The sequence below is a fragment of the Vidua chalybeata genome, chromosome 20 (assembly GCF_026979565.1).
Source record: "Vidua chalybeata isolate OUT-0048 chromosome 20, bVidCha1 merged haplotype, whole genome shotgun sequence".
NCBI lineage: Eukaryota > Metazoa > Chordata > Aves > Passeriformes > Viduidae > Vidua > Vidua chalybeata.
Window position 1 is genome coordinate 6,792,287 of NC_071549.1, and position 17,282 is coordinate 6,809,568.

Sequence of the window (17,282 nt, forward strand, 5' to 3'; positions counted from 1 at the left end):
AGGATGTGAAATGCTTCTTCCTGCCACCCAGGGAGAGCAGCCCCATCCCTGCTCCCAAACTCACGGCTCAGGCACACTTGGGTACCTGCTGCTGAATGCATGTTGGAGGGGACACAGGGAAAAGTACAATCCCTGGAAGCATAATTTTAAACTCAGTGAAGAGGCTCTGGTTTGGTGGCACCTCTGTTGCCCAGCACATTAAACTTGTCAATGGCAGAGACCATCCAGGCTGCTGGGTGGATAGAGGAAGTGAGAGGAGAGTAATTAACACCAGATCTGTGTTGTTCTCTGAATTATCACAGGGCACAGGCTCCAACCCTGTGTTTCAGAGAGTGGCATCACATCCCCCACCCACCTGCATGGACACAGGCAGCCACAGCCAACAAGACCTCTGAGACTGTCCCAGCCCTCCTGCTGCCAGCACAGGCACTAAGCAGAGCCCAGTTTAAACTCTGGGAAGGCAGAGCCATAAAGCAGCATCTTCCTTCTGTGCTGATGACTCAGGCTCCAGGGGGATGCGATGCCTCCTCACTCCTCAGACACCTCAGCCAGCTCCAAAGGCCCAGCCAAGGTCCCTTTGTGTTGACACCCACAGGCATCCAACCACCACTCCCACCTCCCCATCTGGTGTGTCCCCCACCCTTCTCCACATGGGGAATGGCTGATCCCCATCCAGTTTCCCCTCCAGCAGCACGTGGTACCTTTGGGCTGGGAGTTGTACACTGCAAACATGTTGATGGCCATGAGCTGGAGCATGCGGGTGCTTCCGATGGGAGGGGGGCTGTGCTGCAGCAGCACCTGGAACTCCCTCAGGACCTCCTCGGCCACCGCAGGGAAAGTCTCCATCCTGCAGACAGAGAGAGAGGCTGTCGAGAGCAGGCTGTGCCCTGAGATGAGGGGTGGGAGGTGGGCACGGCTCAGCCCGTGTCACATCTCCTGGGGAAGGGGGAATCCCTGGGGTGCTGTCTCCCAGCCAGGAGCTGTGGGGAATGAAGGTGCAGGCTGCTTCCTCAGAGAGGGCAGTGAGGGATTGCTCTGTGACCGACAGGCAGCATTCTTTTGGCAGGAAAACACGGCCTTTATGAGTCATTTCTGACCAACCATTTTTTTCTACTGACTTCTACCAATCTGGGAGAGGTGCCAAGGGGCCAGCAGCTCACTTGGACCAGGAGCAGCCCATGGGACTCCCAAGGCTGCAGCAAAATGCACACGCTGGTGCCACATTGCGGATGTGGCAATTCCAGTGCATTGAATGCTGGCCAGAGCGTGCTTCCTCCAGAACTCCTCGCTGCAACATCAGATCCCATGGCACCGAGCCCTGTCTTCCCCCAGGCTACACACACCCCGGCACTCTGATTGAGCCCCTAAACTTCATCACTTCGAGCCCCACAGGACAGGGACTCCCTGACTCGTGGAGCTGCTGACAGTGTCAAAGCTGGAGCGGGTCCCCGCAGCCGCAGCGCCGCTGTCGCGCGTCAGGACACAGCAGCCCGTGGCTGCAGGGCCACGGCTGGGGATGGGGTGAGCTTTCAACACCACTCACAAGCGCCCACGGAAATCTGACACCTTTATCCTGCTCTTCATCGCTGAGGGAATTAGCTGAGGTCACTTATCAGAGCTGTTGGATCCTCAGTAATCTCCCAGCTGAAGTGGGGTGAAAAATTGAAATTATTGCAATAATTTCCCCAAAATTGACTGAGGTGTGGTTGCCCACAACAGTCCTCACCTGGTATCCCATGAAGACAATTTTATAACCAAGAAGCTGCCCAAAACCTTGGGAACTACTGAGGGGGGAGGTCCTCCTGTCCCACTGCCTCTTCTGCAGAGTTTGCTGTATTGATTGCTGTTCCTACACTAGAAAAAGCCACAGCCAGACCCAGCAGGCTGAATATCTCCCAGAAAGTGCCCACACCACTTATGAGTGACATTATCAAGTGCCCACATGGGAGTGAGGGAGCCAAAACCCACAGAGTGTGAAGCATCTGGAGCTGGGGCAGGCGACCTCAGGGGCCTCCATAGCAATTTCCTCTATCTTCCCCCCAGGAGATTCAGATCTTGTGATATTACCACGGGCTGGATTAATGAGCCACTTCTGGTAACCCACATGGGCAATTCTGCTGGGCTTCCCCAACAGACTTCAAGACAGTGACAGCTTTATTTTTAAAGACAGAAATGGCTTTCTTCTTAACCATATTGCATGGGTGCTTTTCATCACCTGGGTCTGCCTACCAGCAGGGTACCCTCTCTTTGGGCACTGTTTGCTGGAGCAGTTCAAAGTCTCTGTTACGTTCCCAAAAACATGGGCTGGAACAGTCTCCTTGCACTTTGTAGCTTTGCAGAATGGAGAAGCTCTGTCAGTACAAATGCACTGCTGTCCCTGCAAAAGGCAACTTCCCTGGATTTGGGGCACAGCCAGAGAATTAGAGCAAACTGATTGCTTCTAAAGACTTCCTAATTTTGAGAAATCTCAGACCACATCCAGTGTATCCAGAAACATCCTCCTAGGGCAGACAGCACTCTGGGGATGGAGAAGCTCTTTGCAGGATGGGTTGTTACTGAGGAGAAGAAGATTATTGCCAAGGAATAACAACAAGAAGGAGTGAGGGTTTCCTTAGCTCCACCACCTGTGCTTTGATACCACAGCACATCTGGAACAGCATGCAGTAACCCCTCTGAGCTCAGAACCAGCAGGTCAGGAGCCGAGCGGAAGCTTTTAATAAATTGCTTACCTGTGGTTTTAGGAGCAAGAGTCCAATTAGGACAACATCATCTTTTCCATATTTTTTCCAGATAAATCACCAGAGATCCTGCCCAAAAGGACTTGGCTATTCCTCACCTTTTACCTATTTTAAGCACGGAAGCTGTTTAGCAGGGCTGGACGATTTTCTCTTCCTGTGTCACGGTATTACTTTCTAGTTCCCTTCTAAGTACTTCAGGGCATATTGTACCATTAAACATACTTGGGTTTTCTAAATGACTGTCCTGGGAAGCAACTGCCTGAAACGCTGCATCTTAATTTCACAAAAGCCTCAGGAGCCAAATGTGCAACTGATCTCTGCTACATCCCCATTAATCCCCTGCTGGCATCCGTTCAACCGGAGCTCGACCGCGAGCGCGGCCCCACAGCGCCGGGGACCGGCAGCTCCCCGGATGCTCTGCCCTCCAGCACAGACCCTGCACTTCCCGAACTTTCCATGGGCTCTGGCAGTTCTCCTCCTCTTTTTCCTGCAGGCAGGACACCCAGCTCTGCCTCCTCGCTGCACGACAGCCTGGTGGCCCATGAGTGGATAATCAGTGCCTTGTGAATCAGGGAGAGATCAGCAGTGACCCTCAGACACTCGGATCTCCAGCAAATCACCAGCCCCTGCTTCCCTGTTTTTTGTGAAGGGTCCAAAGTGCCCCTCCTGAGTGGTCACCCCTGTAAGCACTAGAGACAGCAACTGCTGAGGTGCTGCTGTGTGGCAGGATCTGGGCTGTTCCCAGCAGGGACAAGCTGTCACTTTGCACCCACACGGCCTGGAAGAGGCCTCTCAGCCCCGTGACCTGTAGCCAGCAGTTCCACAGGAGAATGAAGGAGCCAAGAGAGCTCAGGAGACTCCAGTTGCTTCCGAGCTCCTGGCAGGCTCAGGCAGAGACCACCACTGCCAGAGACCCACACGGGGTCTCTCCTCAGCAGCTGCTCCCACACAGCGAGGGCCAGTCTGGACCTGGAGCAGAGGCAGCTCCATGGGAAGCCCATCAGCTGCAAGGATGAGCCCTGCCCTCGGGGTCATAAGGGTGTCCCCTGGGCTGGGATCTCAGCCCAGGCTGGGATCAGGCTTGCTTTGCTTCAAGGGGAGCTGTTCAATTACTTGAAACCCATTTCTGACAGCCACTGCCAAGGGTAATTTGTACAAACCAGTTCCCACAGCCAGGGCAGCTCTCAGCTATGGGGCTTTCACTGAAATGGCAGCAAGGAGATGAAGGGCAAGGCTTGTTTTGCCAGGCTCTGGATGGCAGCTTTCAGCCAGCACATGGACCTGTCTCGATGGCTTTGTGATCCTTACAGGCAACAGCCACTGAGAGCCCCAGGAGCCACCTTTGCACTGGGTGAGGGTAATGGAAGAGAGGGGGTTAAACCCAGAAATTCAAGTGGAGGGAGCACAGTTAGGTGATGGGAGAGAGAGAAAACAGCCACTAATCCCTCCTGTGTGTGTGAACCATCTGAGCTCAGCTTCTGCCAGAGGGTCCTGGGGCATGGGCAGGAATGGACTCTGAGGTGGGGGAAAGGAAAAGCCCAAGCTCCAGCCAGTGTGGGATGGAGGGCGGGTAAGGAGAATAAGAACCAGGAGGCCAGGCCTGCAAGAATTCACACCCTGTGCCCTCAGCTCCAAACACAGCTTAGTTGCTAACAATATTAAATTCCAAAAAGACTTGTAATGTAGGAAAATAAAATAAACATCCTGCACACTTACCCAATCCTGGTAAACAGCTTCCCATGGGCATGGAGAAAACTGAGGATGAACCTTTTGTTCAGCTGCATGGGAAAAAAAAAAAAGGAAAAAAAAAAAAAGAGAGAGAGGAGAAAACAATTAAACTCTCTCCTATTTCCTGTGAATTAAGAATGTCCCCAGTGACAGAAGAACCTGGCCTGGATGCTGGGGGTGGCACTGGAGATGGGAACCAAATGGACATGCCCAAACTCTTACAAACATCATGCACAGAGGCAGAGGCAAGTGCCAAACAGCTGGAGCTGGAAGCGGAGCTGGGAGAGGCGGTGGAGACACAGCACCCTCTGCCGGGTCCTGTGATCCTGCACAGGGCTGCTGCACCCCAGGAAACCCAAACCCCACACCCCGGGCACCCCAAACCCCACACCTGCACCCCAGGAACCCAAATCTGATACCTGCACCCCAGGCAGGTATCAGATAGGCAAAGCTCTCCTCCCCCCTATCTCACCAATTCAAAACTTAGCACAGCCTAAGCAGTTCAGGAAAAGGAGCCTCCAAAGGTAGCATTCCCATCGATGGAAAAACACAACCCCACAAGCACCAGCAGCAGCCTGTTCCGTGCTCCTGACTGTGTCAGAGGCAGAACAGCAGCTGGACAAGGCAGAGAGGGAGCAGGATGTCCTCCCCAGCACTTTTCTGCAGAGCAGCCAGCACAGAGAGCTCAGCAGCAGCACTCACACTTGTTTGTGCCCTGCCAGGAGCAGCTTCCAGAAGCCAGGGAGGATTGGGGTGATGCTGCACCCCCTCATTTATCTGGTGCTAGAGAGTGTTTAGATGTCCCAGCAGAGCCTCTGAGACCCTGCATTTTCAACAGCTACTGAACTGCCCAGAGAAGCTGTGGATGCCCCATTCCTGGAAGTGTTCAAGGCCAGGTTGGATGGGGCTCTGAGCAATCTGCTCTAGTGCAAGCTGTCCCTGACCATGGCAGGGGGGTTGGAACTAGATAGTCTTTAAGGTCCCTTCATACCCAAACCATTCCACGATTCTGTGGACATGGAGCTAAGGGGACACAGGGGAGCTGGCTGCAGCACATGGTGTGAAGGCAGCTTCCTGCCCTGCTTTGGTCCCCTGACTCCAAAACCTGACTTGAATAATTACTTACTACTGCTCCAGGCCACCTCTGCTCGCTCAGCACAGCTCTGGGCTTTCCCAGTCCTTATCTACACGGCTCTGAGGACGGCTGTGGGTGGGTAAGCACTCCCTCAGCCTGGCCCTGGGGGTGGCTGTGTCACAGCAGGAGTGGACTGGCCTCACTTTTACCTTCCCCAGAGCAGGAGGCTTTCCTCTCTCGCCTGTGCCTGCACAGCCTCAGCACGCTGAGAAAAGCCAGGCCCCGAGTGCTGCGAGGGAGACGCTGACCAGGAGCGACCCAGAGCACCACCACGCTGCTCCAATCCACCCAGGGCTTTTACAGCTTCAACTCCCCCACTTCCACTCACAGGGGGAGGATAAGATCACCTGGCAGGGCTGTGGCAGTGCCCAGCCAAGAGCTGGGCACACGCCAGAGGACACAGGGCAGGCACTGACCAGTGCCTCCCAAGCTGTCTGCCAGGCCTGGCTGCAGGGGACAGATGTCACTGGCATTCTAGCTCTGGTGCCACCTCCCAGCCCCGTTTGCTGAGCCCCTGGGCTCAAGCCATGACTGATGCCAGCTGCTCTGCACCTTCAGTGAGGTGTAATTAACCCGGCTGCGTTCCCGGAGGATCCATGCAGGAGAATGATGCCCTGCTGCAGAGCTGCTCCTGGGCCATGTGCGAGTTTAGACATAAAACCTGTCTCATAAAACAAGCCAGACCAATTAAACTGGCCCCTGCAGCAAGGGGTTCTTGCTTACTCACTATTTTACTGCTGCCCTAAAGAGCCCTTTCCACTAGAACTCAACTTGATTTGCCACCATTTTATTAACTCTGCAGATGGAACCCAGAAGAGACTGGGGAATACTGGGACAGCACAGCAAAGCCCTTATTCATTCTGCCAGTGAAGTTTGGATATAGCTGATTCTTCACCTTAGGACACTATGGTAATTGAGAGCTTGAAGCCTTTTAACAGGTCTTTTTTTTTTTTTTTTTTTTTTGGCAACAGCTTGTGGAGGCAAAAAGCTGGTTTGTGAGCAGCTCTGGCTGAAATCACAGAGCCTGACACAGACACAGCCTAAGGAATCTAAGGAATCACAGCCCCCAGCTCGGTGCAAGAGCCTTGGAGGGGTGGTGGGGAGTGCTCTGCCCCACAGCAAGAGGTGGAAGAGGGGGGTCCATGCTCTGCATCCTGAGGAGGAACATGGAAAAGAGAAGGAGCTCGTGGCCTGACCCATCCCTACTGGACAGCAACACTCATGGGCAGACTGCAGGTGAGGGAAAGAAGAAATTGAAGCAGAAATTTTCCTCCAAGGCCCACACTCACCCACGGCCCGAGAGTGCTCTGCAATCCCCACACTTTACTGGCAGCGGGGGAAAACCAAAATTCCCCACCTTGAATGGAAAGTGACACCCAGCAGGGACATGCCCAGAGTGTGTGCACAGACACCCAGCTCCAGGAGGGCTTGTCAGGACATTGGCTTCATCCCCATTTTCTCAGAGCAAGTTTCACACTCAGCCTTTTCACTCGCAATCCCAAGGACTAACCAGTCACACTCCCCAGCAACCAGTACAGAACTGGGACAGAGATATGTGCTTACTTATAATTGTTTTTAGGAAATGTGATACCTGCCTCTAGGAATGAAGCATGTTTCATGCCTCTTGCCAACTTTAATCACAACCCCAGCAAGCCCAGGCAGAGCCCTGTGTGCCCCAGCACTGTGGCATCTCAAGCAGGCACCTCACACTTTTTTCACCACTTTTTCTCTCACAGCCTCAAGGTTTTGACAAGCTCATCACTCAACTTTGGACCTTTCATCTTCGGGTTCATGCAAAGGCCATGGGGCTGCTTTGACTGGGCTTTTCTCTGGATGACTGTTTCTCTACTGACTCACCTGTCCCTCAGCCTCTGGGAGCCCTCCCAGCTCCTCCCATCAAACTCAGCTTCTCACAGGGAGAGGGAAACAGCGACCTCCATGAGAGGCCCGGCACAGAGGAGGAAGTTCTGTCACCTGCTGCTCTGCATTCACATGGTGGAGAAGAACACTTCCCAAAAGCATTGTCAGCATGCTCACTACCCTGACAGTGCTAGCATGAGACCTACAACAACTTCTTCTCACTGTCTGTGCAGCCCAAAAGCAGCCCTCCCCAAAGATTTCCCAAAAATGGTCCTCATGCCAATATCAGGATGCCAGACCAGGACTCTCAGCACACTGACACTGCTGCCCTTTGTGGGCAACGCTGCTCCTTGGGACAGGAAACCAAATTTGGATCATCCCCGTTGCCCACTTGGGAAAAGCCCATCAAGAAAAGCTTATACAACAACAAAACTATGTCAAAAACTGGATTTTGACCCTTCCAGCTGAAAAGCGGGCATCACCGATATGGAAGTTATGAGCATATAGTGAAGGCATTAGTTATAAAAACAAACCAGCTGTCAAGAAGAAGAAGGGGTCCCTGCACACAGTAGTGCCTGAAGCTGAACAGCTGTTTCAGCTGTCATGAGTCAGCATGTGCAGACAGACTAAATCCACCTGGGAAGAGGCAACCTCACCAGAGGAAGCAGCCCAGTGCTGCTTGGGGAGCATTCACACACCTCACCGCCAACCCAACTGGATTTGTTGCCATGGAAGGAATCAACAGTGACTAACAACTTCTTGTAGAGCAGCTAAAAGAGCAGAGATAGCAACGGGGCTGAACAGCCAGCTCAAATCTCCTCGAGGCCGCGGGGAGCACGGCCTGACAGCAACACAGAACTGCTGGGGCAGCTTCGGGAAAGGTCTGCCTCATCTCCAGCCAGCAGAGAGGAAAGCAACATTTAACCTCCAGATACTGCACTGACCAGGTTGAAAATGTGTCCCCCACCCCAGCGCAGCAATGCTGGAAATGCCACTGTAGGGCACAGGAAATGGAGTGCCATGATCAGGGCTGGGAAGCACTTGAACCCGTTTGTCTCCAGGCAAGGAGTGCACAGAGCTTTGGCACCTGAGCATCAGCCCCAGCTGTGAAGGAGGCACCAAATAAGGGAAAGATTCTGGAGAAGTGACTCCTGGGGAAAAAGCGTTTCAAGTTAAAAATTGTTACTTCAGGTTTGGAAGTAAATTCCAGGATCTGGTCTTTATCAAGCGAGGCAAACTTTCTTCAACATCAGCAAAGCATCTGCGGAGCAGAAAGCGGTGTCAGAGTCAAAATAGGCTGCAAAAGACAAGTCCATTAATCAAGAGACCAGATGCAAAACTGCCTGTAACAAATGCGCTGTCTCCACTGGAGTGGAAGGGCCTGGAGCACAGCAGGACGTTCTCCTGAGTCTAAGGGTCTCCTCAGTGACAAGGGGCTGGGATACAGACCACAGAGCCACACAGCTCTGCTCCAAAACACGTACCACACTCATCCCAAATATTTTCAGGGTTTCTTGGGCAGCAAGGCTTTTCCAGGCACAGCTTCCTTGCTGAGAACTGTATGAAATAACATCCAGGCACTCAAAACGTGCCATATTCTCACTCCCAGCCCAAGGGTTAGATATACCACATTAAGATTATTCCTCTTTTTCCACAGGCAATCCCTCTCAGAGCACCCAGTCCAACACTGATACAGAGATTCCTGAAAAGCCTAGAATGCTGCAGTGGGCTCGACTGGCAGGATACCAGGAGGAATTTTTACTGCTACAGGTGTAAGCCCACCAAAGTGCTGGTGGAAAGGGTTTTGTGCAAATGGCTACCTACATAAAGGTGATGAGACAAAAGGGCTGTTAAAATTGTCTGGCATTTTTGCAGTGTTTACAAGGTACCCACAGAGCTGTGGGCAAATTCCAGCTGGGCTAATTACCATAATCACTTCTCTTCATATACCACCTGCAACCACAAATGGATACAGGGCTTGCCTTGGCTGCTTCGTGCCACGTGTTTAGTGCAGATTTCTGCTTAGCAGAGCAATGTCCTGCCCTCAAACAGATTCATTTCTGCAGCAGTAAAAGCAATTCCAGTGAAAATCCTGCTACTTAACATCAGACACCGCACAAACATAAAATCCAATTTGCTATGACATGGAAGAGAGAGGGAACCCTAATGTATCATGGCCTTGAGGTATAAAAAAAAATTAATTTACAGGTAAAGAGACACTGAAACACTCCTGCAGCTCCCTGGTCTTTTGCAGTGCAGCAGCTCCAGGACACATCTCATGGCTATAAGAGTTGCAAGCCATCAACCTAGCAAGAGAAAAAGAGGAATTTAAGAAGCTCCCTGGCAAAAGCAGTGAGCTTTTGAGTTCTTCCTTCATCCCAGAAGGCAGCAGGTGAGAGGAAAAATGTTAAGGAAGAAAATTATCTGCTTTAGTAACGTAAAGATGAAACTATGGTAACTTCACTGGCTCCAGAACAAGTATCTGACTTCTGAATAAATTCAACATAATTTAGTAACGAATTTACTAGCAGAACTTTCAACTCCATGAAAGCAGGTCAAATATAATATTTATATGTGTGTTACTTCCTTTTCAACCAAGCTTGTATCTAAATTTGGTTTCCATGAATTAGTAATATGCAACATTCTTGAAAAAATATTCTCATTAAACGAATAAACTGATTCAGTAACCTCTTAAAGAGAGGGCTTCATGGACCTTCAGTGAACTGAAGGAAAGAGGATGGTAGAGGCTCACTAGCAACATTTTTAAACAACAAAAGGAAATTCTGCTGTCAAATTGCCCATTTGGAGCAGTAAGTAACGATGGCTAGAGAACATTCACACAGGGTTTATTATAACAGCTTCAAAATCTGGGGGTTTCCAGCATCAAATATCATGTTATTCATCTGGCACCACATGGAAAATGAAGTCTCCGGAAGATCGTGCCCAAGGCAGCTTCTCCACAAAGCCTTTAGGGACCACAATGGCTGAATTCCCAATGCAATGTCCAGCAACAGGGATGAAACACATCCCTTGGATGTGCAAGCAGAGCAGGGGCTGGACAGCACATTCACATCTAAATATGGCACCGTGGGGGATGACACTGAAATACTGCATCCAGCTCTAGTGCCCTTATTTTTAAAAGGATGCTGAAAAATTGGTAAGGATCCAAAAAAACAGCCATAAAAGTGATTCAAAGACTAGAACTGATGCCTTGCAGTGAAAAATTTCAACAGCTCAATCTGTTCAGTGTTATCAAAATAAGACTGGGAGGCGATTGGGTTGCTGGGTGTAAAGTGCCTTCGTGGTACTTAAGGGCTCTTTACACTTGTAGAAGAGCAAAGTATGGGAACAAACTGGGAACATTCACTCTGTAAATAAGGTAAAAGCATCTCAAAACCAGTGCAATTATCACTGGAATGAACTCCCCAGGAAAAGGGTGGATTCTCAAGGCTGGATGTCTTTCTGGAAGTACTGCTTTAGCCAAACACAAGTTATTTGGCTTCATATAGGAGTAGCAGGGTGAAATTTAAGGACCTGTGATATACAGGAGATCAGACTAGATGATCTAATGGTCCCTGCTGACCATAAACTCTCTGAATCTATGCAAACACGCCAGAGAGTCCTCAGCTGAGATATCAAGTTCACTTTCAACACAAAAACTTTTCACAAATTGGCTCTGGTGCTGCAGGTCGTTTAGGATACAAGCTCAGCTCTTCAAGGCTGCATCTGGTTAAGCACTGAAAGCCCAGGGCTTTCTGTGTCCAGCAGGTAAGGGGGAGGCCACATGTGCACTAAAGCAGCCCCAACCAAAAGCAGCTTATACTCAAACACTCATTGTTTGCCAGGAATAAACAGCATTCACCTTTCTGTGACAGAAAACTGACACAGAGAAATGTGTGATGAATTCTGGTTGTAAGAGATCAGCTGCTAAGGCAGCTCAGGGTGTTGTCAGCCTTCTTCACTACTCCAGAGTAGATTATTCGTGGGGTTAAAGCACAAAGGAGGGAGATAATGGGAGAAGTTAAGAAGGGCGAAGACTGAAGAGATTGAACTCTGAAAGGTTTAGCATGGAGTTGGGCCAAGAGAGGAGACATTTGGACAACAGGCTGAGCAGAGACAGAGCCTTCCAGAAGGATGACAGCATGATCTCACGCAACCTTCACATCCCCACTCTTCCAGCCACGCTCCCCATCCGGGACAACAGGAGCTGCTCCCAGCCAGGCTGCTCCCACAGGTACTTGTCCACCCTGCTTCATCTCCCTCTCCACTCTGAATTATGCAGCAGTGAAATCTGCTGGGGAGGAAGAGTAGAGCCAAGGACAGAGGAAATGACACAGACTCCAGCAGGTCCCACTCCCTGATCCTCCGGAAGGAAGTTTCTTTCCTAGTACCCACCTCCACAGTGGATATGAAGCCTGTCTGGAAATGGCTCATTCAACACTGAAGAGGAATAAACATTCCCCATGGCAGAATTAAGAGGTTTGGCTGTGGGATACGAGGTGCCAATCTCAAAAAGTCTACAACAGACAGCAGGAAATATTGGCCTGGGCCAACTTCAGGCAAAGATCAAGGTTAGACTAACAACAAAAAAAAAATCTCAAGAGAAATCTGTGTCTACAGCCTTCACCCTGCTCTGGAAAATCTCCCAATCCTGCTATTAAGATGTTTTACTTCCTTTACCAGTACTGCCAATTCTGGCAGCATTCTCATCTCAAGTGCAAACCCTCCCTCCCAACACCACTGTGCAGCACCAGGATCATCAAACCCAGTGCTCTGAGAAAGGCCTCGTGTGCAGCAGCAGGAGGGGTTTGGTTACACACAAATCCCGGCCTGATCAGCACCAGCAGGAGAGGAAATGAGGAAAGAGTGACTGACAGGGAAAGGCGGTTTCTGGATGATTGCATTTGGTTTTGGGGTATGAGAAGCTTGTTGGAACATGAAGTCTCTCTCCCCTCACCGCAGCCTCTTTGAGCACAGGGATAGAGCAGAGCCCCTCACAAAGCACAACTCATTGATGTCCTTGTAGTGCTCCCACCTCTGATCCACCACACACATTAGCACCAGATGCCTGCTGCCAGAAGGAGAACATGCCAGGGTCTCTCCCATTCAGGCAACATTAGTCCCTGCCTTGTTCTTCACAGCTAAATAAAACCACCAACTAAAAAGAAAGGGGGAGGGGAAAATTATCAACACACCAACTAAAAAGAAAGGGGGAGGGGAAAATTATCAACACCAACTTTTGGAAACTGTTATAAATAGCTCAGTCTTCACTTTCTGGGTAGTGACAAAAGGTCAAGATGTGTTGGAAAGGATCATTCGGGTTCTACACAGCATGAGTGCACAGGCTGGATTGGGCTCTGGTGGAGCAGCACTGAGCATCCAAAGAACATCACAAGCCCAGGCAATGTGGAAACAGCATTTTCTGCTTGGATTGCTAACACAGGAATTGCAGCTGAGAAGGTTTTTATCAGCAATTTGAAGTGAAAACACAATTTATTAAAAAAACGAAGTGCAAGCAGGGATGGTGCACAACTGGCAGGCAAAAAAAGCCAGTGCTGAACTGCATGGCTGAGTGTCACGTCTCAAACCCAGTGAGACCAGGAGTGTGGTTTTGGTGTTTAACCAGTTTCAACTGCAACCTGGCACTCTTTTACTTCCTCTGCAGAGAACTCTTCTCACTGCTGAGGGAAAGAAAGCAACCTGGTCACGCGAAACAAAACGGCTTGAGTAAAAATAAAGCCCCAAGGTGGTTTGGTGGCTGAGGTCATATCAGGAGGCAGAGGGGTTGCAGGCAGGGGAAAGCACTCAGAAATACTCATGCTGCCAACCAAGAAAGAGATTACAGAAAAGGAGGCAGGGCAGAGAATTAATGCAAGTCCAGCAGTAAAGAGGCTGACAAGCCTTTTTCACACGCCACTAGCTCCCCCGAGCTCAAAACAGTTTGTAAACTGTTTCCTAAACACAAAGGAAAAAAAAAAACCCAGACCTAGTCCTGACCTCCATGAATGAGTAACCAAACCCAACAGCTTCCTGCAAGCTTGTGGGGGTGAGGAAAATGAGGGCAGGACAGAGGGAACTCCACACTTCTCCCTGTCAAGTCTCGCTGTGGGCACAAAGATGAAGGATGCAACAGCTCTTGCTGTTCTCTCATGTGGGCGGTGGATAAAGGCCAGAAATAGGGAAGGCAGCCCTCAGCTGACTGCTGGTGCCTGCCATTCCCACCCCAGAGAGCATCTCTGCTTCTTGTTGTGCTGCAGGGGAGGCTCAGCAGGGGCTGGCAGCTCTGCAGAGGGGTGGATCAGGAGCAGGCTGGGGGGAGCACTGCCATCCTGAGAGCAAGGACAGCCCAGAACACAGCACACCTCAGACAGGGTCACTCACTTCCAATAGTAGAGAGCATCTAACCATAGAGGGGACAAACTTCCTGACACAAGCCACCCTCCTGTGACATGGTGCTGACACTCTAAGAGCTTGTGTGTATCCCACTGGCTCCTTCCATGAGGAAAACCCGAGGGGAGACTCTCTCCCTTTGGGGACACACCTATACCACTGCTCTGCTGGGGCTCGGGTGTTTAACTGGTGTGGAACAGCTCCAGCAGCACCACACAGGACATGTGCAGGCACTGCTGGGCTAGTGGGTCCCATTCCCTCCACTTTCTGCACCAGCATCTAGTTTTGGGTTTAAAAACCCATAAAAGTATGCAAAAGCCAGCCCAGGAAATCATGTGCACCCTGCAGGGTTACCTTTTTGGGGAGCCATGCCCCAGCAGTGGGGGGAAGGCAGCAAGTCTGTGTTTTCACCCTGCCCATCTAAACCACAGGCACAGCCCCAGCTGCCTGGGCTCATTTTCCAGATCACAAGATCCTAAAATGGACCATTCTGAGGGCTTTGCCCACCTGACACCACAGAAAGATCAAATGAGAGCGCCCTGTAGGAGCCCTGCACTTCATCCAGCAAAGATTATTCATAGGAGTCTGCACAGAAAAAAATCAATCTTTCACTGTCCTGAGTGAAACCACCCAACCATGCTGGGTTGAGAAGAAATGCTCCCACCAGCCTGGCAGGGATGCACCAAAAATAATGAGTTCCCCAAGCAGCCCATTCTCTGTGCATCTGTATGGAAGAACAACCATCATTACAGCAATACATCATTTCCACTTCTGCCTGTCACTTACCTCTAGCCATGTGTAATGGAACAGAGTAACAAGGTGAGGGGAAGAGCTGAGAGTGGAGGGGGAAGCTCTCAGAAACAGGGGTGTCTGTGGGGTATATTTGCATGAGCAAAGTTTGGCCATGCTCAGAGACACCCAGCTCACACCACAACAGCCTCTGAACAAACCAGACACTCCCAGGGAGCAGAGCAGTGACATCCAGGCAAGCCCCAACTCTGAACACAGGTCACTTCTGCTCCTGTGTGTGACTGGTCCAGGCAGGAGCAGAATAGCCAAGAAACCCCCACCACAACTGCTACCAGACTAAAACGAGTTTTTATCCCTCTAGATGCAAAGCCCAAGCTCCACCAGATGAAAAACTGCATGGATTGAAACCAGGCAGGAGAAGGAGCCAGCCCAGTCACCCAAGTGGCTGCTGCCCAAGAGGAACAAGTGCACAGAGCAGGAACAACAAACATCACCAAGGAAAAATGGATGTGAAACATGCAGGAGCTGACTGGGACAGGGACCCTTTTCACTAAGGACACGAGGCCTCTGTTGAGGAAGCAGCTTGGGCAGCCCCAAGCTCCTGCACGTGCATTCCCAAAATTGCCTCATGGTGGTATTTACTGCTCACTCCTGGAAACCCTGGTGCAGTGTTCCACACTCCCTGCTGCTGAGAAGAAAGTCTGGGTAAAGAAATGGAAGTTAAAACCTGCTCTGAGTTCCAGAGCTGATAATTCCACTGCCACTGCAAAGGGGCTGTTGCTCCAGGGGCACTCAGCACCAGGCAAATCCAAAACCTCTATCCCTGACCAGCAGGCTGGAGGAAAATGGGAATGTCCCTGCAGCTGATGCACAGGGCTGTGACAGCAGATCTTGACTCTGGCCTTTGCTTTCCCAAGAGCTTTTCTGGTGGCCCTACCAAACTTTTGATGGTTCTACAGGGCTGACCTCTCACAAAGAGGCTAAGAGACTTAATTCTTTAATGATGATGAAGTAGTCAGACATCTGGAGAGAAGTATTATTCAATTACTGGCCTGCCAAGGGAAAACCTCTCTTCCCTAATCGTAGCTGCAGCAATCTTTATTAGTGCCTGCATGCTGCGTGGTAACACAAGGAAGTGTCTACTGCAGAGCACAGGCAGCAGGCAGCAGCAATTGTGAGAACCTTAACTCAGCATTTCCTGACAGGAGTGATTAAAATCTCAAACTCAGTGTAATATTAGCACTTTCTCAAGAGACTGACAGCCCGTTTGCCCTGTTTACTTTACCAATTCATAGCCTGCAGAGCAAACTGCTTATGGTACTATCAGATTTAAGATGAATACAGACCCATGGCAAACGAAACCAGTGGCAGAGAAGAAATGGCAGAGGCTCAGCTCTTCAGCTCACCAACAGCTGCTCACTTGCTCAGCCTCCTATTTTAGCATTTCTCATTGGAATTGCACACAAAGTGACCAGATATTGCCAGGTAAAGGGTCAGCCTGGGCCCTCCTGCCCCTGCACACCCAGAAACGTGCAACGTACAAGAGACCACAGAGAGCAGCCGTTCACAGAAGGAAACCCAAAAAGGCTGTGGCCAAAACAACCAAAACCCTGAGCACAAAACAGCCAGGCTGCAACTCAAACACCTCCTCAGCTTGCTCTGAAACTGTCCCTTGTCCTGTGTGCCAGCAGTGCCAAATCCAGTGACAGGGGAAGGGGCCAAACACAGATTTACACAGATTTACCCCTTGCTGTGCACAGGTGGTGTGTTCTTCCAGTTCTGCATCTTCCTAGAAAAGGGGATGGAGCAAACTGTGAAACAGGCAGCTCTGCCAAGCCTCTACCTAAAAGCACAGTGCAAGGCAAACTGCCAGCCCCACACGCTTCCCTCATCCCAGAAATGGATGCAGTTTGAGCTGGCCTTTTCTCTCTTGCCATGCCACATTACTAACTCCAGCCTGAGGGCTCCTGACCCTGAAATAAAGCAATTTTGGGGTATTTGTATAGAGCTGCATAAGGGAAAATGAAGTGAGTCCTGAGCAGAGATGTGTAAGCATGTGCAGACAGGGACAGCACACACACCAGCAGGTCCTGAGAGAGCAATCGTGCAGCACCTCCCGAAGTGTGTCACATCACAGGACTGGCACCTCACCACCTGCACAGTGAAGACAGTGACTATTGAGGACAGAAAACATTCCAAATCGATTTCTTGCCACCTGTACAACAGCCAGCATCCTCACATTCAAACCACCTGTGGCTGGGTTTGAAACAACAGCCTCTGGCTGAAGGGTGCAAGCAGCCTCTCTCCCACACCCTGCCCAGAATGCATCCAGAGCTGTTATATCTCTACTTGCAGTGTTATATCTGCTGCTGGCATCTGAACTTACTCATGCTGCCCTGCAAAATCCCCTTCTCTGGCCCAGAAACAGCTGCCATAAGGCTGATGCCTCTGCTACCTGCAGAGCACAGCTATCAGGGCCAACACACAGAACACAGCCTGCCTCTGCCTTTTCAAGGGCTGAAGCTGGCAAGGAAGGGACTGGGCAGGCAATGACACATTTAGCCTCATTTCCCCAAAATGACACACAAAGGCTGGCACACGTCCCCTGGGAGCAGAGCTGTTCCCTTCCGGCCGGCCGGGGATGTGGGGCAGAGGTGCTGCCAGCACCGGGGCTGCTCCTG

At 50.7% G+C, this 17,282-nt stretch overlaps 1 protein-coding gene across 5 annotated transcripts in view; it reads right to left on the reverse strand.

The window, feature by feature from the left end:
• Nucleotides 1-17,282, reverse strand: part of SMG6 (SMG6 nonsense mediated mRNA decay factor) — a 103,785-nt gene that overhangs the window by 75,972 nt on the left and 10,531 nt on the right. For all 5 annotated transcript variants that reach the window (XM_053960825.1, XM_053960824.1, XM_053960826.1 and 2 more), the window contains exons 9-10: nt 4,455-4,516; nt 702-847 (exon numbers count right to left, since the gene is read on the reverse strand). In XM_053960825.1, coding sequence (XP_053816800.1) covers nt 702-847; nt 4,455-4,516 — 208 coding nt within the window. The remainder of the gene's footprint in view (nt 1-701; nt 848-4,454; nt 4,517-17,282) is intronic.